The sequence below is a fragment of the Bos indicus x Bos taurus genome, chromosome 29 (assembly GCF_003369695.1).
Source record: "Bos indicus x Bos taurus breed Angus x Brahman F1 hybrid chromosome 29, Bos_hybrid_MaternalHap_v2.0, whole genome shotgun sequence".
Lineage (NCBI taxonomy): Eukaryota > Metazoa > Chordata > Mammalia > Artiodactyla > Bovidae > Bos > Bos indicus x Bos taurus.
This window is the reverse complement of record NC_040104.1, coordinates 44941831-44964957: the sequence shown is the minus strand read 5'-3', so window position 1 is coordinate 44964957 and position 23127 is coordinate 44941831. Positions and strand designations below refer to the sequence as shown.

At 38.5% G+C, this 23127-nt stretch overlaps 1 protein-coding gene across 3 annotated transcripts in view; it reads left to right on the top strand.

Moving 5' to 3' along the window:
• NOX4 (NADPH oxidase 4) overlaps positions 1 to 23127 on the top strand; it is a 181419-nt gene that overhangs the window by 109424 nt on the left and 48868 nt on the right. For all 3 annotated transcript variants that reach the window (XM_027532138.1, XM_027532140.1, XM_027532139.1), the window contains one exon: positions 17358 to 17439. In XM_027532138.1, coding sequence (XP_027387939.1) covers positions 17358 to 17439 — 82 coding nt within the window. The remainder of the gene's footprint in view (positions 1 to 17357; positions 17440 to 23127) is intronic.

Here is a 23127-nt window from a genome sequence, read left to right as displayed (position 1 = left end):
GAAGGCCACCAGGCTTCTCTGTCCATGAGATTCTCCAGGCAAGAATACTGGAGTGGGTTGCCATGCCCTCCCTCAGGGCATCTTTCTGATCCAGGGATCAAGCTCATGTTTCTTTTGTCTCCTGCAATGGCAGGCAGGTTCTTTACTGCTGGGAAGTAAAGAACTTGGGAAGCCCGTCAAGCAAAACGAGGAGATAAGAATGCTGTTTTGTGACCAAAGAAGTCGGACTGAACAGTAACTGTAGGAGGGCATTATTGTTAACCTTATAAAAATCATCTTTGGGAGAAAATGCAGAGAAGTTTGGGGGTGGTAGAAATTGCTGTGAACTACTCAATAAAGTGGAGGCCAGTAAGTAGAGGGAATCCGTGTTCAAAGAGAAGCACAAAGCAAATGGGCCTATTTCTAAATTGCCTCAGAAGTCTGAGAGGGATTGAATTTATACTGGTCTGGCCTTTTGTTAGTGGTGGGTGATGAGTAGCAAATCATAGGCAATTACTTGTATATCTATCTGTCTGGGTAAATGTGAGCAAGGTTTTGACAAACTGTGTCCTGAAGTATGTATTATTTGTATAATGAAACACATTGTAACTCTAGCCTCATGTGAATCTATGTGGAAATCATTGAGAACAATTAGTTAATATGATATAATTTAACATAACTCATTTGCTATCACAATATAGTAAATCATTCAGTAAATATGAGCTGCACTTAAATCCCATATTTCATAGTCTGAGAATTCAAGGAAATTTTTCTGTCAGGGAAATGAGAAATTTGTATTACCATTTAAATGCCCATCTGTTCTCAGGAGAGAGGATAAATTGTTTTCCCCTTGGTTTCTCAGTTTATGAACATGAAATTTATGCTGTCATTTTTTAGTAGATGACAGCTCACTTATAATGCCACAGAAAATATAGAGATTGCTTAGTAAATGACTGGAATTCACTACTCATTAAGTTCCATTCTAGTTCAGTTACTTTACAACTCCAAAGATAGGGAAAAATACAAAATTTTTGCTTTTTTAATCCAATAAAAATATTACTTTTTATTTTTGAAAATAAGTGAATTATTCAATTCCTGGACCTGGAAATAGAGTTATTATAGCAAAGTGGTTTGTTTGCATGGATTGTTATGTTTTTATTATGAATTGTTTTGTTCCTAAGTTTGGCTTCTCTTTTATCTACTATTTTCTGCTTGATTTTACTATATAGTATTAAGGAAAATAAGAACAGTAATGGGCTTCCCCAGAGTCTAATGTTTAAGACTGTGCTCCACTAAGGGGGCGCAGTTGGATCCCAGGTCGGGGAATTAGGATCCGGCATGCTATACAGCACAGCCAAAAAAAAGAGTAATGAGAAATTTTCTTGGTAACATAATTTCTTAAGCAATGTCAAAAATATGACAATAATGTCCTGGGTGGTCAAGAGAGAATATGTCATTTTGCCAAGCTAGTCTGGTGGTAATGAACTAAATAATTTCAAAGCCAAAAACACAAACATTTTGTTACATTTTCATTATCTTGAGGAACATTTTTAAGTACTCGTTTGTTTGATGTAATTGCTAAGCACTTTATAAAGGATGCTAAATGAATATGGTTCCTGTTTCCTATTTGTAAAATGGTAATTTTTAAAGCAAAACTGTAACTTAATGGATTATAATCATGCAGGCAGTGTTCTTTAAGGTCATCCAAATGAACACACCTAAGACATCAAGTATGTTAATGCCAAAGGAAGATACTTATCTTCCAGTGATTCAAAGGCAGTCGAGTCGGGGAACTTTGGGAATAGAGTCTAGTAAAAATACTATTGCTCTTATTATGATTTTTGAACTTTAACAAAGGAGGAAGGTGGGATTTCATAAATATATAAACAGAATGGAAAAACTAAATACTTCCATGAAATGAGATTTTGAGACAATTTGGGGGTGACAAATTATGGACATGGAATGCTAAGGAATACCAAGAAATGTACTTTGAGTAGGTAATAGAGTTAGGGAAGAAGAGTTAAAATAAGATCTGTCACAGAGTACTGAAAAAGAGGAGGCGAGCTTATTTTTTGTTGGCACTGTGTTAAGAAACTAATAAAATGTCTTGAGATAGAGCTACCAAATAATTAGAAGGAAGGGAAAGGCTAGAAAGTCCATGCAGAAAAGTTTGTATGTCCTAGACATTACCTGCTGCTGCTAAGTCGCTTCAATCATGTCCGACTCTGTGCGACCCCATAGACGGCAGCCCACCAGGCTCCCCCGTCCCTGGGATTCTCCAGGTAAGAACATTGGGGTGGGTTGCCATTTCCTTCTCCAGTGCGTGGAAGTGAAAAGTGAAAGCGAAGTTGCTCAGTCGTATCCGACTCTCAGCAACCCCATGGACTGCAGCCCACCAGGCTCCTCCATCCATGGGGTCCTCCAGGCAAGAGCATTGGAGTGGGGTGCCACTGCCTTCTCTGAGAGTTGTGCTGCTGACTGGAGCAAATAAGGAAATACGTTTTAAGAGTTAGATTGTCCTTCGGGAATAGTCACCTGACCTGTCACCCTTTCTCCCCCAGCTCCTTTCCCTCCTTTGCGATCTATTCGTCTGACATTACGCTTGCACAATGACCGTGAAAAGCTTTTGTTGCTGCTGGAATGATGGACCTTTCCGTGCTGGTTCGGTATATTGTGTCAAGATGTAGTACCCAACCGTGTACACTTTCAGAGTTGGCAGAGAGCATAGTAGAAAAGACAACCAGGGTTAAGAGGCAAACTGAAAGGAAATGAAAAGTACCTATTTCCCTTTTTTAGGCCTAGGAATCCCTTTATATGAATAGATACTCCTTGCTTCTTCCATAGAGCAGAAACAGAGGCAACAGTTTTCAGTTATCCTTTAAAAAGAAATTCTTAACTGCATTTATTACATATTGTATTAATTGTTTATGTAGCTAGAGGAGTTGGCCTTTTTTATGTAAACTTCCAACAAAAGAATCTCCTGAGTCTCTTGAAGGCAGCCATTTTGTGTTCACTGTTTTTTCATATTAAAAGGAAATCGAGAGGAAAAAACTGATATAACTTCAATGAGAATTGAGAATCAAGTGACGTAAAGAAAATTAAAGACTTTTAGAAGAATAAAATAGTTGAAAGGGACATGTAGTTTTTTTAAAGGCAAGATATTTAAAACTCTTAATTCTTCCCCAAATAATTTACAACCTTAATATAATTTCATTTAAAATGAGAACTCAAGATAAAAAAATAATTTAATTATTTGAAGAAAACCCACAAAAACAATTAAAAATGAGTAACAAGAAAGTCTAGAAAAATTTGAGTAGCAGTATAGGACTGGCTCTATTAAAACATGTTATAAAGTGAAATCGATTTTAGAAACAAGTTAGGAATTTACAAAGCTAAATCATATGCTTAGGAAAGTGAAAGTGTTAGTGGCTCAGTAGTGTCTGACTCTTTATGATCCTGTGGACTGAACCCCATCAGGCTCCTCTCTCCATATAATTCTCCAGGCGAGAAGACTGGAGTGGGTTGCCATTTCCTACTTCGGGGGATCTTCCTGGCAAAGGGATCAAACCCCGGTCTCCTGCATTGCAGGTAGGTTCTTTACCAATTGAGCCACCAGGGATGCCTCATATGTCTAGGAACTTGAAGCTGTGAAGTGGATGAGCTGAGATTTTAACTCAGGCTCATATTATGCTAAAGAATGTGCTTTTTATAATTTACTACACTGTGTCCAATATAGTTCAATTAGTTTAAGCATTGTGGCACTAGAGCAAAAGAGACAAGAAATACATTAAGAAAGGAAAGTAATCTAGAACAGATCCTTTAATCCGTGGAAATACATATCATATGATAAAAGAAGCTACATAAATCAATGCAAAGTGTTAGCTTGTAAACAATTAAAGCATTTTAAAAAATTAAATCTTCTTCTCCGATGACCAAAAATTACTTCCAGATATGTTAAGTGCGCGTGTGCCTAGTCACTCAGTCGTGTCCGACTCTTTGCAACCCCTGGGCTCTAGCCTGCCTGCTTCAGTACCTAACCTTATTATGCTGAAAATAAAAATAAAAACAAAGTTTTTTACTGGTAGGCGTATTTTGTGAAGGTTTCTTCAAGGGATAGGAATCCAAATTGGCCCTGAAATCTTGATCAGGGTTTGGTTAAAGGAAGGAGAAGTCCTGGTATCGGGAATACAGGAGGAGAAAAACAAAACAGGGAGATAGGGGGAATCCCAAATTTGTCCAAGGAAACAGCCTAACGAAGGAAGTGAATTTATATATTTGCTTGTTGCTCTTCCCTAACCCATCATTTCATAGGCTTGTCCTTTGACCAGGAGATCCTGTGTTTAAGAACAGAGAAAGCTACCATTGCACAGTTGGTTTTGATAGGTTTCAAAGGCCCATATATTTCACACCATTAATTTTGTGTGCCCCAGGTTTTAGGTTAGAACTTCATAAAAAACATAAAAAAAAAAAAACACCGCCAGTTTCTTTGGATCTTGGGTAAAATTGCCTATTCCTTTTGAATATGTACCCAGGGGGTATTGAGTTTGTGCAGAAAGCAAGGACTGAATTAGTATCAAGCTGAGCCTTGATCACTTTGAGGTGTTTCTTTTGTTGAATGCCAACATTGTCAAAAAAGTGCATTTGCTGTGACAAATGAAAAGAAAACATTTTTCTTGAGACGAAGATTGTGGAAAGCTTAGTGGCAATAATCTGTGCATCAGAAAATGCCTCTGTTACTTGCTTTCACTTTCCTTGAACCTCTGTTCTTTTTTTTCCCACCCTGTCAATTTTTGTAGTTTAGCCTCAGTGGCAATAGAAGAGAATACATATTCTGTAAGAAAGCCAGTAATAGACGTGGCTTCATTGATGTATTTAGAGGCTGGCAAGACTGTTTGCAGTTCTTTCAAAAGCTGCTTTTGATTTTTTCTTTTAATAGTATGTTTAACAAGTAGGAGCTAGAATAATGAACGTTAAAGGACTAGACTTTTATCACTGGGCTTGCTCTGAAAATAAGTGTCCATTAAATAGTTTTTCTTTGTGTTCATTGCCTACCTTCAGACCTTACAGTGCTGAAAGTACCAGATGTGTAGACACACAGATTGTATGTATGACCCTGCTGCATTTTTCTCTTATGTAATCCTCAGGCAAGAAGAAAACAGGGGAGGTGGGGGCAGAAAGGGAGTGCAGTATTTTCTCTGTGGAGAATGAGGCAGAGGGATACGGTAGAAAGAACACTTGACTGTGGGTTTTTAAGGTTTGCTTTTGTTTCTGTTTTTTAAATCTCTCTGTCTTTTGCTAGCCATTTGGCCCTGGGCCAGTTAGTCACCAGTCTGGTTTTCCGGTTGCTCACCTTGAATGTGTTGCATTGATATAATTTTCTAATTTCCCAGCTCATGGCTGATATAAAGCTGTATAATTCTTTGCAGAGAAATATATCCTAAAATGCAGATAAAATTCTACATAGAGTAAAAATGATAACAGATTCATTGAGATTTAGTTGAGAAAAATCTCACAGGGAATATTGTGGAGAATAAATGCCAAGTATGGGAGTTTTATGTTTGTTTTCTTTATAGCTCCTATTAGGGTATTTATTCATTTATTAGCTCTAGTTGTATGTACTTAGCCCTGTGTTCTTATCTTCTGAGGTTACAAGTGTAGACTTGCTTTTTTCCCTCCTCGGGTAACACAAGTATAGATTCTGTTTTTTTGTGTGTTCCTTTGACATTGGCCTTAATATTTGTGAAGAAGGTAGTTTTATATAACCAGAGCATGCAGCTAATTATTTTTTACTTCTAGAATTGCAGTCCATTTTAATTTGAGTCTTTTATCAATAGAAGATTCGTCCATATCTTTAATAGAAAAATATTCTTGCTCTGCAAGTAGATTTTCTAATTTATCTAAAATAGTATTAATTTGATGCCTTTGATGTTGCTTTGAAAGCAATATTTTAAATAGCAACTATTGTTATTCAATACTGAGTTACCATGGTAATAAAGAACATTCACTTGATTTAAACTTTTCAAAAAAGGAAATGTATACTCTGTATCTTTCTAGTTAGTTTGAATGTACTTCTGAATTTGCCCTTTAATTCTCATTTTTTGAAGTAATTTGTTTCTTCTAAGATTAGTGTGCATATTTCTTTTCCTAAGAAAATAAAACACCAAATTTTAACAAACCATTAATTTCTTTGAATCCCTAGGAGAACAGCTTTTTTCTTGCCCTCATTAAGTAATTTTGTAATTATATTCTAAATTCTTTTTCAAGCAGATAGGGAGAGGAAAACTTTTTCTTACTCCCCTTCTAGATTCTTTGGCTGGCTGAATATTTAAATTAACATAAGCCAGATTAATGAGGAAGAATTTTTTTATTTTATATGTATGAAAGAAAGAATGAAACTCAGCTCCTAAAGAGATGAAGCTCCCTGGCAGTTAGAAATTGAGTTTTATATTCCATGCTGAGCTAAAGAGAAGTGTAGCATCTTCAAAGGGGAGGAAGAAAATTCACAGGAAGATGGGAAGAACAAATGTTTGGTAAATAAATGATTTCCATGCCATGCAGATGACTGTCACATATAAGAGGTTATCTCTGGTAATACCTCTCTTCCTGGTAAGGCCCCTTATCTAAATTCTTTTATGTAGTTAAGGGGGAGGTGAAAAGCGCTTCCTGAGTCTGTTCATCCTTGATTCTTCTGGTTTGAAATAATCCCCATGCCTAAGTGGCACATTCTGGGTTGGCCTGCCCTGAGCCCCATTGTGGCTGTAATTGCCTTGAGGTTCTTTTGTTGTCCTGGCATTTCCTTGTGAAAAAACAAGGCTGCCCTTGAGAAGTAGAATTTGTTTTTTTTTTTTTTTTTCCCCTGTGTGTGTGACAAATAATAGGTACTTAATGGAAGTTTATTGAGTCAATGAATAAATGAATAAAGGATGCTTTAACTGATTATATGTAAGACAGAAAAAATGCTAGCAAAATTATTCACTTCATCTAATATAAATAAGAAGGACTTCTTTCTGGCTTATTTCACTTTTTTATAAAACTTCCCTGCCTCTTTTGCTTTTTATTCCCAGTGTATCTGGGCAAAGTTGGTGGTTCTGTTCTTCTAGACCATTAGAGTACATATTTGTCACTCACTTGTTTGCAATGTACATCTTTTTGGTAAGATATATATCTTCCTTACTAGACCTTTAGTATATTGAGGATGTAACGTGATGCCTGATATTTACTACATAATCATAAATGTTTGCTGAAAAAATAATTTTAGATATGCAGATTTTGCTTGTGTATTTAAATAGTCCTTCTTAAATATTCAGTTCAGTTCAGTCGGTCAGTCATGTCCGACTCTGCGACCCCATGAATTGCAGCACGCCAGGCCTCCCTGTCCATCACCAACTCCCGGAGTTCACTCAAACTCATGTCCATTGAGTCGGTGATGCCATCCAGCCATCTCATCCTTTGCTGTCCCCTTCTCCTCCTGCCCCCAATCCCTCCCAGCATCAGAGTCTTTGCCAATGAGTCAACTCTTCACATGAGGTGGCCAAACTATTGGAGTTTCAGCTTTAGCATCATTCCTTCCAAAGAACACCCAGGGCTGGTCTCCTTTAGAATGGACTGGTTGGATCTCCTTGCAGTCCAAGGAACTCTCAAGAGTCTTCACCAACACAAAAGCATCAATTCTTCAGCGCTCAGTTTTCTTCACAGGCCAACTCTCACATCCATACATGACCACTGGAAAAACCATAGCCCCAGATGGACCTTTATTGGCAAAGTAATGTCTCTGCTTTTCAATATGCTATCTAGGTTGGTCATAACTTTTTTTCCAAGGAGTAAGCGTCTTTTAATTTCATGGTTGCAGTCACCATCTGCAGTGATTTTGGAGCCCCCCAAAATAAAGTCTGACACTGTTTCCACTGTTTCCCCATCTATTTCCCATGAAGTGATGGGACCGGATGCCATGATCTTCGTTTTCTGAATGTTGAGCTTTAAGCCAACTTTTTCACTCTCCTCTTTCACTTTCATCAAGAGGCTTTTTAGTTCCTCTTCACTTTCTGCCATAAGGGTGGTGTCATCTGCATATCTGAGGTTATTGATATTTCTCCCGGCAGTCTTCATTCCAGCTTGTGCTTCATCCAGCCCAGCATTTCTCATGATGTGCTCTGCATAGAAGTTAAATAAGCAGGGTGACAATATACAGCCTTGACGGACTCCTTTTCCTATTTAGAACCAGTCTGTTGTTCCATGTCCAGTTCTAACTGTTGCTTCCTGACCTGCATATAGGTTTCTCAAGAGGCAGGTCATGTGGTCTGGTATTCCCATTTCTTTCAGAATTTTCCACAGTTTATTGTGATCCACACAGTCAAAGGCTTTGGCATAGTCAATAAAGCAGAAACAGATGTTTTTCTGGAACTCTCTCACTTTTTCCATGATCCAGCAGATGTTGGCTATTTGATCTCTGGTTCCTCTGCCTTTTCTTGAATATTGTGGGAAAATTAACTTGTATCTTCTCTTTTAAGAAGCAGGTGTATGTGTGTGTGTGTGTGCATGCATCTGTGCTGCTTCTGCGTCAGTGTTACGTCTTCCTCAGGAGGTAGAGGAGTGGAGAGTGTTACAAAAGCTGTAACGCAGGGAGTGTGAATGACAAATATCCTTGGAGGTATGTGTATGTGATAGTATACACATCTATCTTTTAAAAAAAGCATTATTCATATATAAATTCTCTTTAAAATACAAACCAGATATAGATAAAATAAAAGTTAATGCCTTTTTCAACTTCCATCTCCAATCGTTAGCCATATTTATCCTTGATTCTTTGGTATATATGCTTCTAGACTTCCTAGGTATATTGTAAATGAAGTTATCTGACACCTTGGAGAGACTGGAAAACTGGAGAGAACATATTATATGTTGACTATCAACTCCTTAATGACATTCCATGAAGGATTACTTTACTACAGCTTTGAGAAATACACTGGTGACAGGCGTTCTATAACCCTTGATAGTGTCTGCGGTGACAGTTTGCAGGCCAAGAATGACAAGCAAGAGAGGCTGCCATTAAAGTGTGCTCTTGAGATTGGTGGAGATGGTGAGGTCCCAGAGAGGCAGGGGTTAGGAGACAGCAGTTAACTGATGGAGTCAGGATGGGTGTGGTTACCATTATGGGCAGCTTGTCTGGAACCATGGTCAGAACGGACTCACTTGGTGAGACCCTTGGAGCTGACTAACTGACCATGGTACTCATAGGACTCAAATAAGTGGGCAGCCTAGAAAGTCGTACTTGGTTTGTATGAATGAAAACTCAAGGATTTGCAAACAAAGGTATAACCTGAGTCATCTGCAGAGGGACTCACAACCCTTCGTCCATTTCCTAGATCTCAGTCTGTTCATAGATTCTGAAACCCTTGATAAAGTGATGGTCAAGTTCCTTTGAGGAAAAAAAACAGCCTTCTACATGTCAAAAATTAAACTGTAAAATGATCCTCTTACCCCATAACCATTTGACAGGTTGACTGTGCGTGTGTGAAAGAGAAATATTCATCTTTGGGGGAACTAAATGTTAACTCTAAGGTGACCCCATTTTCTGAGGAACCAAAAACCTTAGTACAGTAAACCAGTAAGGTCTTATAGGAAGTTAATAGGGTTTTGGCTTTAGTCTCTGTCACCATAGGCCAGTGGGTCTTTGAATCCAAGCTAATTTCAGAATGCGTGAATTAAATAAATATACTTAGCCACTGTCAGAATCTTCTTATCCATATATTAACAATATTTTCCCCCTTTTTGTGTTATTTTTTCTTAATTTGCTCTTGGTGTTTTGTACTTTTACATAAAAAATGGACATTTCTCGTATCTTAGTGTTAAATTTACCTCTTCATTCATGCCATTGTTTCTTCTTTAACAGGCAGACCCCATTATTTTTGTATTTGCATAAAAATTGTTAAAGTGTGTGTGTGCTTGAAGACCTCACCCCAAGTCCTAACCTCATTAACCAGAACAAGGACTTGACCAGCTTACTTCTCTCTGTATAATTTCCTTTCTAAAGAGAAGGATGTCTTTGGGAACTATTCCTGGATTTTTGTGATGTAGTAGAGGGGGTGAGTAAAAAATGACTAGACAAGTGAGAGATAAGAATTTTCATGGGGAGGGATTGAGTTTCATTTTTAAAACACGAGCAAAAGGAAGAAGCAGCAACAGGGAGTTGAGTGTAGAAAAGGAAAGATAGGAGAGTCTGGGGGAAGTGAAACAAGTACCTAGTCTTCCTAATAGGAGAATGCAAGCTAGGGACTCTTGGGAGATAAACTTTGCCTTACAGTAGAGAATGAGATAGACAGTGGAAGGATGTACAATGTTTGGGGACACTCAGAATGCACCTTCTCAGTCTTCTTCACCTCATGGATTCATGGTTAGTTTTTGAGCAATTCTGTAAAACTAGAATAGCCTTATTATCTGTTGATGAATAGCTTGACACAGAGCACAAAGACCAGACCACCTGGATCCCAGTTATTATAAAGTCACTTTTTTTTCTTGACACTGATCACCTACTGTATTTTCTACATATTTCTGTGTTAAATTATCATTGGACACAAATAATAAATAACTTCAGAATTAGATGTTGATTCATCCAGAAACTTGAGTGTTTTCATGTATTCAGTGAAATCATTATGGCTTTCAGGATGGATAGTAAAATATAAACGTTTTGTTCTAGTTACATGTTCATCGCCAACTTTCTTGAAAAAAAAATTTAATATATACTTTAAAATTAATCATTATCTTTTCTTAGCTTATTACTGTTGAAATGAAGATCACCAGGGAAGTCCCTGAACACTCTTACAGAGTGGTTTTGTCCTTTATCATGAAACGTGAGTTGCTACGTTTCATGATAAAGGACAAAACCACTCTGAGTTGCTACGTTTCATGACAAAGGACAAAACCACTCTGAGTTGCTACGTTTCATGATAAAGGACAAAACCACTCTGAGTTGCTACGTTTCATGATAAAGGACAAAGCCACGTGAGTTGCTACGTTTCATGATAAAGGACAAAACCACTCTGTAAGAGTGTTCAGAGACTTCCCTGGTGATCCAGTGCTTAAGACTTCATCTTCCAGTGCAGGGGTTGTGGGTTCAATCCCTGGTCAGGGAGCCGACCTAACCTAGCACATGCCTCACGGCCAAAAGATGAATATAAAACAGAAGCAATATTGTAACAATTTCAATAAAGCCTTAAAAACTGGTCCACATGAAAAAAATCTTTAAAAAAAAGTGTTCCGGCTACTGTCTATATTAGAGTGTTTAATTTCTATTTCCTATACCTTTTTCGTATCAGTCTAATTATAATTTTCTTCATTTCCCACTGGCACGTGAATGCTTGATGGTTATGTGCATCTTAGGGACTACAGCATGGGGCATGGTGCAACTGGCTAGTATACCATGTGACCTGATAGGCCACTTGTTTATTTCTCCCACCATCAGATTACTTGGTATCACTTGTCACAGGATATGTGTGTTTGAGGGCATATCTGACAGCATTTCTTCTTAACAATGAGCACCTGTATTGCAATGAAGTTTGCATTAGTTTCATTACCTCTGGAAAGGAAATGACTTACTTTGACGTAGCTGTACATACATCCATCTCACCCAGTAGTAGCCAAGAGCATGGCAGAGGCTCTAAGTACAAGGGACTTCCTTGGTGGCTCAGAAGTAAACAATCCACCTGCAATGCGGGAAATGCAGGAGATGCTGGTTCCATCCCTGGGTCAGGGAGATACCCCAGAGAAAGGAATGGCAACCCACTCCATACTCTTGCTTGGAGAATTCCATGGACAGAGCAGCCTGGAGGGCTACCGTCCCTGGAGTTGGAAAGAGTCAGACACAGCTGAGCAACTAACACTGTGTACAACGTGGAAGACTGTCAAGCCCACCTGGTGCAGGTTGGGTTCACCAGGAACAGACTCGGAGAAGCAATTTGTGAAGTAACATGCTTATTAGGGATCAACACCTGTGAAAGAAAGAAGACGGGTGGGATTGGGTGGAGAAAGAAACCGAACACCATGTAGTCTCTACAAACTCTCAGCCAGAGTGGTGGGAAGGTCTGCAGTGAATACTACCCATCAGAGTTGCCTGTGTACAGCTCAGCCACCGCAGCCTTCTTGGCTCCGAGTGTCTTGTAAAAAGCATTTCCTTTGTACCTGGAGCTGACTCGGATGTAACTGAGAGCTGGTGACTACCAGCTGACTCTGTTTTTTTCTTTTTTTTTCCTTTCTTTTTGTTTTTTGCAGTGATAGGGAGAAGACTTTTTCTTTTTTTTCCCCTCATTCCAGGGATATATTTGCATACTGTTTTGTTGTTGTGCAAAATTTTGTCACATTTGTTCCTCTTTGCATGTTGGGGAGGATTGCAGATTGCTTATTTTCCACCAAAAGGAAAATGAAGAATTTGAGTCACAGTAAGTGTACAAAAAAATTGAAATCAGAATTGGAAAGATTATTTTTTCTCGTCTTTGTTTATGAGTAAATATGTACATTGTCTCACGATTGGTCGTCCAGGGAACCCAAATTACTGTAGCTGTGTGCAGCCTGTCTTCCAAGCCTGGTCTCCTCAGAATTCCTTTGTTGATTGAATGAGGGAAAGAAAGAGTGGGTGAAAGGCTACGAAAGCTTTGTTAATTAAGATATGTCCCCCACTGGTAGAAAATCATGGTCAGACATTATCACATCATTAGTCAGCTCATCAAAATACCACTTTGCAGAAAATCCTCCAGTTCTTTTCAGTGGCTTTAATGAAATTGTTCTAAGAAGCCCTGTGAAGGAACTAAGCTCTAGTTTTTGGATAATTGCCATTTTCTTAAGAAATAGACTCTGGGCCTACTGAGAAAGTAGTTCAGCTGGTATGATATTTTGCTCCAAGGGAAGAAGTATTATTTTAAAATTTTTGCTATTTAAGCAAGGCAACATTAGTTTATTTTTGCCTTTTCCTTAGCATTAGATAAATGATGGAATACTAATTGAACAGTTGAAATCTAGGAGACTAAAGAAGCATCAGTGTAAGCATTAGAAACAATTTTTCATATACTTGGACTTTTCTGAGGACAACTATCATTTATTTTTATTCTCATAAAGAAAAATTGTCACCATACTTTTATGGGAAAAAGTTGTTTATTCACATTTAGAATTTATACATATAGTGATAAAAATAGAAGTTTTAAAAGGATAATTTTCAGGTACTGTGTATATTTTCTATTTGTGTGTATGTGAATTTTTTTGACCTAAGTACTCAAGGGTCTGCATGTTCATTTGATATCCTTTACATTTATGATACTCAGATTAAACGATGCTTCAGATATAGGAATATTAACTATAGACTCCATAATTGGGATAGCTTTATAAATGATCTCTTATATGCTACTTTTGTTGTATATCTAGGGTGGTGGGTTTTTGTTTTTTTCATTCTATTAATATAATGTCATCTCCAGACATGTTCTTCCAGATTTATAATCAAATGGGCTTTGTGCTCATGTAAACAAGGATAATCTATAGCTGTATTATATTATGCTTGTTTTGTATTAATTATGTTTTTTCTTTGCATTTAAATCAGCTGGGGAATCACTCAGTAAACTTTAACTTATATTAATTTTTAGCACCCAAGAATATGTCATACTTAATATTGTTGTTTGATTGAACAATTCTTCACTTGATGTGTAAAGTTCATGTCTGCTATTGGGTTTTGGTTTTATTTTGCAAGACCTATTTTAGAAAAGGCATAATTGGAGGGCAAAAAACACTGCAAATCATTCATTAAGTGGGATGCTACATAAATTGGGTAGTAGTCTGAAAAGCAAGGGTCATGTCATCAAAAAAATTTAGTAGTCATTTCATTGAAATAAACACTGCTTTTGTTGATAAAGATGTATATATCAGTTAATGATAGAATTTGATTTTAAAAACTATAAACTCAAAGAGTAAGTGTACCTGCAGGAGAAAAATAAAGTATGCTTTCTTGGATCTGTAGTCTATAGAGTTACAGCCGCCTCTGTTTGAATTTTCTTAGCTCCTCCCCAAGTGTATTATAAGAATTGTCAGAGCAATGGAAACAAAATGCAGAGTAGAAGCCATATCTGAGTCCATATATTTTAATAAATATGAAGATATAATCCACATCCTGCTTCTCAGCCATACTTGGTAACCACTGCTCATGATGTTTACAAATGTTTATTCATTGCTCACAAATGTTTACCATCTTGTTATTCAGTAGCCTGGAAACATTGACTGTCATCAATTGTCGATTTTAAGCACTTTGTTGAAATCACTCACCTTCAGTTAGTGGTGGATTTACTACAGTGTGGAGTTTCAGCTTTGTACTGTCTCAGCCTGATGATGTGACTCTGTCAAGGCTAGGGGACAGGTCCCCTGGCTTTTTATGGTTGATCGATGATGACCAATGGAGCTCTTCTAAAAAACATTATGATTAACATGAACAAACAATTTCATGTATCCAGTAAAAATGGAAATTGGAAATAGCCTTCCAACTAATATATATCCAGCAACTTAATATATATTAAGTAATGTTCTGTATCCTGGTGGTACAATACCCATCTACTAGGAGGGGGGTGATCAATCAGTCACCTCAGTCGCTCACTCGTGTCTAACTCTTTGCAACCCCATGGGCTGCAGCATGCCAGGCTTTCCAGTCCATCACCAGCTCCTGGACCTTGCTCAAACTCATGTCCATCGAGTCGGTGACACAATCCAACCATCTCTTTCTTTGTCATCCCCTTCTCCTCCTGCCTTCAATCTTTCCCAGTATCAGGGTCTTTTCAAATGAGTCAGTTCTTCGCATCAGGTGGCCAAAGCATTGGAGTTTCAGCTTCAGCATGCGTCCTTCCAATGAATATTCAGGACTGATTCCCTTTATAATTGACTGGTTTGATTTTCTTGCAGACCAAGGGACTCTCAAGAGTCTTCTCCAACATCACAGTTCAAAAGCATCAATTCTTAGCCACTCAGCTTTCTTTATGGTCCAACTCTCACATCCATACATGACTATTGGAAAAATCATAGCTTTGAGTAGACGAACATTTGTTGGCAAAGAAATGTCTCTGCTTTTTAATATGCTGTCTAGGTTGGTCATAGCTTTTCTTCCAGAGGAAGTGTCTTTTAATTTCAAGGGTGGATAGACAAATATACATACTAATAAAAATGTAATGTGATAGATTTCATGAGCATGTAAGCACAGAGTGTCCTATGAGTACCCAGTAGGGCCATCTATTCCAGATTTGGCAGAAAGAGAGAAAGAAAGAGGAGGGGTCAAGGAAGCCTTCCCTAGGGATGACTCTGGAGATAATGACCATCTAATCCTAGAAATTTGGGATCAGTATTAGAGTGATAGGTTACTCTATCATACAGATAGCTTTTTGTTGTAACTGTTTAAGATGGAACTGAAGAATCTTCTTTTCTCTGCACTCTTTTATTTCCTTCTCTTCTTTTCTGTTTCCTGTCGTACTTTCTCTACTTGTCTCGTTCTCTTCCTCTTTCTTTTCCTCCCTCTCTCCCTCTTTCCTTTATTATGAATTCATGAGCACAAAACTATATTAATCACATTCTTGGTTCAGGACCCAGTGTCATCATTGGATAATTCCTGGCTCTCATTCATTCAATCACTGATTTATGATGCTATAACAAATACATATGGCATTATTAACAATTGCATACACTTACCTTTTTGCTTTCTCTTATTTCTTCCCCTTACTCCTCCTAAAATGTAATCATTATCCCAAATTGTATATATTATATACCTTTTTGCCCAGATTTGCCAGGTTTGCTGTGTTGGGTAACATACCCAAACAACACATTGTTTAGTTATTTTAACTCAAAAAAATAATATTCTTCTATGTGTAATTAAAAAGCCTCTTGATGACAGTGAAAGAGGAGATGAAAAAGTTGACTTAAAGCTCAACACTCAGAAAACGAAGATCATGGCATCCGGTCCCTTCATGGGAAATAGATGGGGAAACAGTGGAAACAGTGTTCAGACTTTATTTTGGGGGCTCCAAAATCACCGCAGATGGTGACTGCAGCCATGAAATTAAAAGACGCTTACTCCTTGGAAGAAAAGTTATGACCAACCTAGATAGCATGTTCAAAAGCAGAGACATTACTTTGCCAACAAAGGTACGTCTAGTCAAGGCTATGGTTTTTCCAGTAGTCATGTATGGATGTGAGAGTTGGACTGTGAAGAAAGCTGGGCACCGCAGAATTGATGCTTTTGAACTGTGGTGTTGGAGAAGACTCTTGAGAGTTCCTTGGACTGCAAGGAGATCCAACCAGTCCATCCTAAAGGAGATCAGTCCTGGGTGTTCTTTGAAAGACTGATGCTAAAGCTGAAACTCCAGTACTTTGGCCACCTCATGTGAAGAGTTGACTCATTGGAAAAAGACTCTGATGCTGGGAAGGATTGGGGGTAGGAGGAGAAGGGGACGACAGAGGATGAGATGGCTGGATGGCATCACCGACTCGATGGACCTGAGTCTGGATGAACTCCGGGAGTTAGTGATGATCAGGGAGGCCTGCCGTGCTGCAATTCATGGGGTCGCAGAGAGTCAGACACGACTAAGCGACTGAACTGAACTGAACTGAACTGAACTGATGTGTAATCTGCTTATATTAGTTTTCACTCAAGATCCTACTAATATGATTTACTGTGTTTTTATTTGTAACTGAATTCATTGTCTTACTTCAAAGAATATTCCATTGTGTGAATATGCTACAAATTATCCTTTTTCCTGTTCGTAGACAATTGAGTTGTTTCCATTTATGGTGTTCTGAACAGAGCTACCAAGAATGTTCTTTTTCTTGCTGTCTGAGACATATTTGAAAGTTTCTGCAGAATATATGCCAGGCGAATAGGTTATGCAAAATTTAAGCTTAAAAGATAATACCAATTTGTTTTCCAAAACTATTGCATCAACTTGCATTTCTACCCAAAATATATGAGTTTATGTTGATACAGTCCTAACATTTGGTCCATGAGATTAATTCCTATCAGTTGAATGCCACATAATGTGAATGCTGTCTTACAGTATGTGGTTTAATTCTCATATCCCAGGTTACTAATGAATTTGTACATATCTTTGTGTATTTATTGGTCATATGTTTCCTCTAACCTTTCAATTATAAAATTTTAGTATTAGTTTATACTAGTGAATACTTGCTATATTTATATGCATAGTTGTTATGTCATTAAAGTGAAATAAAGACCTATTTTAATACATAAAATGGTAAGTAAATTTCTAGTACAAGAAATGAAATCAGAATGGCAAATTTAAAGAATAGGAAGTAATTTTATTTTGAAATTATTTTATGATTTTTTCATAACTTGTTTATTTTTCTTTTGACAGAACGATTTCGAGACTTACTACTTCCTCCATCTAGTCAAGACTCCGAGATTCTGCCCTTCATTCAATCTAGAAATTATCCCAAGTAAGCAATAAGAGCTCCCTAGATACCATTAAGGGAATGGGTATAATGATGGTCAAGCTTTGGGAGGGCAAAAACAAAATGTTTCCGTTTTTAGGATTTCTGAAAAAGCCTGAATAACCTAACCTAACTAACTAGGGCATTCTCCAGCACTGTAATGGCTCAAGTTCTTCACAGGTGGGTCAGAGAAAAAAGCTTGCTGCACATGTATCCCAGCTGTGGTTGGGAGCTGTTGCCAAGTGCAAGGCACAAGGTATCTGCATCAGTGTCTGGTTGTGTTTCTTTTTGCTTGATGCTGTGTCAACAGAGTCAGATAGTTTGTGAATGATCCCTCATCTGATTTCTGCATCAACAGAGTCAAGTCCTTTGTGGATAGTCCCTCATCAGTTTCCTGTTTTCTATCCATTAATGTAATGATTTATTTATATTTAATAAGTGGTTTTTATTTTGGGGAGCTCCAAAATCACTGCAGATGGTGACTGCAGCCATGAAATTAAAACACGCTTACTTCTTGGAAGAAAAATTATGACCAACCTAGATAGCATATTGAAAAGCAGAGACAATACTTTGCCAATAAAGGTCCATCTAGTCAAGGCTATGGTATTTCCAGTGGTCATGTATGGATGTGAGAGTTGGGCAGTGAAGAAAGCTGAGTGCAGAAGAATTAATGCTTCTGAACTGTGGTGTTGGAGAAGACTCTTGAGAGTCCCTTGGTCCGCAAGGAGATCCAACCAGTCCATTCTAAAGGAGATCAGCCCTGGGTGTTCTTTGGAAGGAATGATGCTAAAGCTGAAACTCCAATACTTTGGCCACCTCATGCGAAGAGTTGACTAATTGGTAAAGACTCTGATGCAGGGAGGGATTGGGGGCAGGAGGAGCAGGGGACGACAGAGGATGAGATGGCTGGATGGCATCACTGACTCGATGGACATGAGTTTGAGTGAACTCCGGGAGATGGCGATGGACAGGGAGGCCTGGTGTGCTGTGGTTCATGGGATCGCAAAGAGTTGGACACGACTGAGTGACTGAACTGAACTGAACTGAAGTGGTTTTTAAAATGAAACATGCTAGATATGATTTTAAAAATTTTTATATATTCTTTGCCATCTTCATAATTCTTTCTTAAATGGGCCAGACTTTCTTAATGTGCCTCATCTTCCCAGAGAATAAAGAAGTACCAGGTTTTTATTTTGTATTCTCCCTAAAAGCTGATGTGTGCTGGCATCTTGATCCTTCCTGCAGAAGCTTGAAGTACCCTCTACTTTTTGAATAATCTGACTGTCTTTACTAGCTAGTATGCCATAGGCTAAGAATTAGAGCTTGGTTTACACATATTTAATCAAAAGTTGGACACGACTGAGCAACTTCACTTTCACTTTTCACTTTCATGCATTGGAGAAGGAAATGGCAACCCACTCCAGTGTTCTTGCCTTGAGAATCCCAGGGAAGCGGGAGCCTGGTTGGCTGCCGTCTATGGGGTCGCACAGAGTTGGACACGACTGAAGCAACTTAGCAGCAGCAGCAGCAGCAGCATAATGATGCTAAGTGATTCATTCTTTGATCAGCTTAGCAGTTTATTCAAGAATTTACTGAACTTTACCTTTAGGATAATTTTTCCCCATTTGCTTAGATATGATAATATTTACTTAATTCTGATCACAAAATAAATGTAGAATCTGAATTACCGCTTCATTGTTTCAGATATTAAGTCAGGTTTAATCTCTAGGAATAATCTTCCAATCTCCTCCCAGTGCCCACAGGACATACATGTGCCTGGACAGACCTTGCATGGGCACACTTCTCTTCATGTTCATGTTGGCAGGGAGCATGGAGGCACCCGAGGAGGTCCACGCACGTCCATCCCTATTTTTGCCCACAGCTACCATTTGCAAAGACCAGTGATGCTTGTTTTGCTGCCTCTTAGGCTTACTGTCTGCCTGATGCCATTGTTTAAAGAGGGGGCTCACAGTGTGTTCTCAGCGGGTAATCTGACTGCAGCTGTTTCCGTAGGTGTCCTCAGCTGTATCATTTTACATGCATCTTGCTTGTTCTTAGATTACTTTTCTGACAGTGATGTGATCCAGGCTACTGTTTAACAGATATCATGAGACAGTCCTTTATCAGTGTCTCACCCTTGGAGTAGATATTCTTTGTGAAATCTGTAGATTAAAAGAATAAAATCATCCATTGATGCCACACACACCATATTACAGCATTTAAGCATGCAGACTCAGAGTGCTTTACCTGCCAACTTGGTGGCCTGGGTGACCTGTATCTCTGTGCCTCAGTTCCACCTATGTGAAAGGAGGAACATAAACATATTTACCATTCAAGCATGGTACAAAGATCAAATGAAGTAATGAAAAAATATTTTGAACTGAGCTTGACACATAGTAAATACTGCAAATTAGCTGCAGTTGTTTAAAATTGCATATAAAATTACCTAGATTTATATGTTTTCAAATACTGTAGGAAATAGATTGTTCATTTGTTTTCCAGGATAGCTTTGATGTCAAGATGCTTTCATCAACCCAGCCTCATTAATATTTAGAGAAGTACAATTTGGTCAGGATTTCTAAATTACTGCTAGATGCTGATGTGAGGTACTTCTTCAGTTCAGTTCAGTAGTTCAGACATGTCCAACTCTTTGCGACCCAGTGGACTGCAGCATGCCAGGCTTCCTGCCCATCACCAACTCTCGGGTCCTACAAACTCATGTCCAACGAGTCGGTGATTGCAACCAACCATCTCCTCCTCTGTTGTCCCCCCTCTCTTCCCGCCTTCAATCTTTCCCAACGTCAGGGTCTTTTCCAGTGAGTCACTTCTTTGCATCAGGTGGCCAAATTATTGGTGTTTTAGCTTCAACATCAGTCCTTCCAATGAATATTCAGGACTGATTTCCTTTCGGATGGACTGGTTGGATATCTTTGCAGTCCAAGGGACTCTCAAGAGTCTTCTCTAACACCAAGTTCAAAAGCATCAGTTCTTCAGTGCTCAGCTTTTTTTATAGTCCAACTAGTGGAAAAACCATAGGTTTGACTAAACTACCTTTGTCAGCAAAATAATATCTCTGCTTTTTAATATGCTGTCTAGTTTGGTCATACCTTTTCTTCCAAGGAGCAAGCATCTTTCAGTCTCATGGCTGCAGTCACCATCTGCAGTGATTTTGGAGCCCCCCCCAAAAAAGTCTGTCACTGTTTCCATTGTTTCCCCATCTATTTGCCATGAAGTGATGGGACCAGATGCCATGATCTTAGTTTTCTGAAAGTTGAGTTTAAGCCAACTTTTCACTCTCCTCTTTCACTTTCATCAAGTGGCTGTTTAGTTCTTCTTTGCTTTCTTCCATAAGGATGGTGTCATCTGCATATCTGAGGTTATTGATATTTCTCCCAGCAATCTTGATTCCAGCTTGTGCTTCATCCAGCCCAGAGCTTCTCATGATGGATTCTGCATATAAGTTAAATAAGCAGGGTGACAATATACAGCTCTGATGTACTCCTTTCCAGATTTGGAACCAGTCTGTTCTTCCATGTCCAGTTTTAACTGTTGCTTCTTGACCTGCATACAGATTTCTCAGGAGGCAGGTCAAGTGGTCTGGTATTCCCATCTCTTTCAGAATTTTTCACACTTTGTTGTGATCCACACAGTCAAAGACTTTGGCATAGTCAATAAAGCAGAAATAGATATTTTTCTGGAACTCTCTTGCTTTTTCTATGATCCAACGGATGTTGGCAATTTGATCTCTGGTTTCTCTGCCTTTTCTAAAACCAACTAGAACATCTGGAAGTTCATGGTTCACGTACTGTTGAAGCCTGACTTGGAGAATTTTGAGCATTACTTTACTCGCGTGTGAGATGAGTGCAATTGTGCAGTAGTTTGAGCATTCTTTGGCATTGCCTTTGTTTGGGATTGGAATAAAAATTGACCGGAATGAAAATTGACCTTTTCCAGTCCTGTGGCCACTGCTGATTCTTCCAGATTTGCTGGCATATTGAGTGCAGCACTTTCACAGCATCATGTTTTAGGATTTGAAATAGCTCCACTGGAATTCCATCACCTCCACTAGCTTTGTGAAGTAGCCATCATAGTCAACAAAAGAGTCCAAAATGCAGTAGTTGGATGCAATCTCAAAAATGACAGGATGATCTCTGTTCATTTCCAAGGCAAACCATTCAATATCACAGTGAAAGTGAAAGTGAAATTCGCTCACTTGTGTCCAACTCTTTGCGCCCCATGGACTATATACAGCCCATGAAATTCTCTAGGCCACAGTACTGGAGTGGTAGCCTTTCCCTTCTCCAGGGGATCTTCCCAACAATATCACCATAATCCACGTCTGTGCCCCAACAGTAATGCTGAAGAAGCTGAAGTTGAATGGTTCTATGAAGACCTACAAGACCTTCTGGAATTAACACCCCAAAAAGATGTCCTTTTCATTGTAGGGGACTGGAATGCAAAAGTAAGAAGTCAAGAGATACCTGGAGTAACAGGCAAATTTGTCCTTGGAATACAAAACAAAGCAGGTCAAAGGCTAACAGAGTTTTGCCAAGAGAACGCACTGATCATAGCAAACACTCTCTTTCCAACAACACAAGAGACATCTTCACATGGACATCACCAGATGGTCAATACTGAAATCAGATTGATTATATTATTTGCAGTCAAAGATTCAGAAGCTTTATACAGTCAGCAAAAAGAAGACCAGGAGCTGACTGTGGCTCAGATCATGAATTCCTTATTGCCAATTTCAGACTTAAATTGAAGAAAGTAGGGAAAACCAGTAGACCGTTCAGTTATAACCTAAATCAAATCCCTTTCTATTAAACCTTGGAAGTAACAAATAGATTTAAGGGATTAGATCTGGTAGACAGAGTGCCTGAAGAACTATGGGTGGAGGTTTGTGACATTGTACAGGAGTCAGGGATCAAGACCATCCCTAAGAAGATGAAATGCAAAAAGGCAAAATGGTTGTCTGAGGAGGTCTTACAAATAGCTGAGGAAAGAAGAGAAGCAAAAGGCAAAGGAGAAAAGAAAAGATATATCCATTTGAATGCAGAGTTCCATTATAATAACAAGGAGAGATAAGAAAACCTTCCTCAGTGATCAGTGGAAAGAAATAGAGGAAAACAATGTAATGGGAAAGACTAGAGATCTCTTCAAGAAAATTAGAGATCCCAAGGGAACATTTCGTACAAAGATGGGCACAATAAAGGACAGAAATGGTATGGACCTAATAAAAACAGAAGATATTAAGAAGAGGTGGCGAGAATACACAGAAGAACTATACAAAAAAAAATCTTCATGACCCAGATAACCACGATAGTGTGATTATTCACCTAGAGCCAGACATCCTGGAATGCAAAGTCAAGTGGACTTTAGGAAGCGTCTCTACAAACAAAGCTAGTGGAGGCGATGGAATTCCAGTTGAGATACTGCTTAGCTGACCACTTAATGTCTTTATGAGTTTCTTTTTTCTGAACTATCAATGAAAACCTGCTAATAAGAGGTTTCTGCACCTGAATAATAAACATATAAAATTTGTATTAAATACAATTCATTTATTTTAAGTTACAGAATATTAAGCATTTTCATCTTCCCATAGGTGATCAGATTTAATGTCTCCTTTGGCCGAATCCTAGCAAGTGCTGGAGGACACAGAAGGAACAATATGATTCAGTTTGTGCTGTCCTA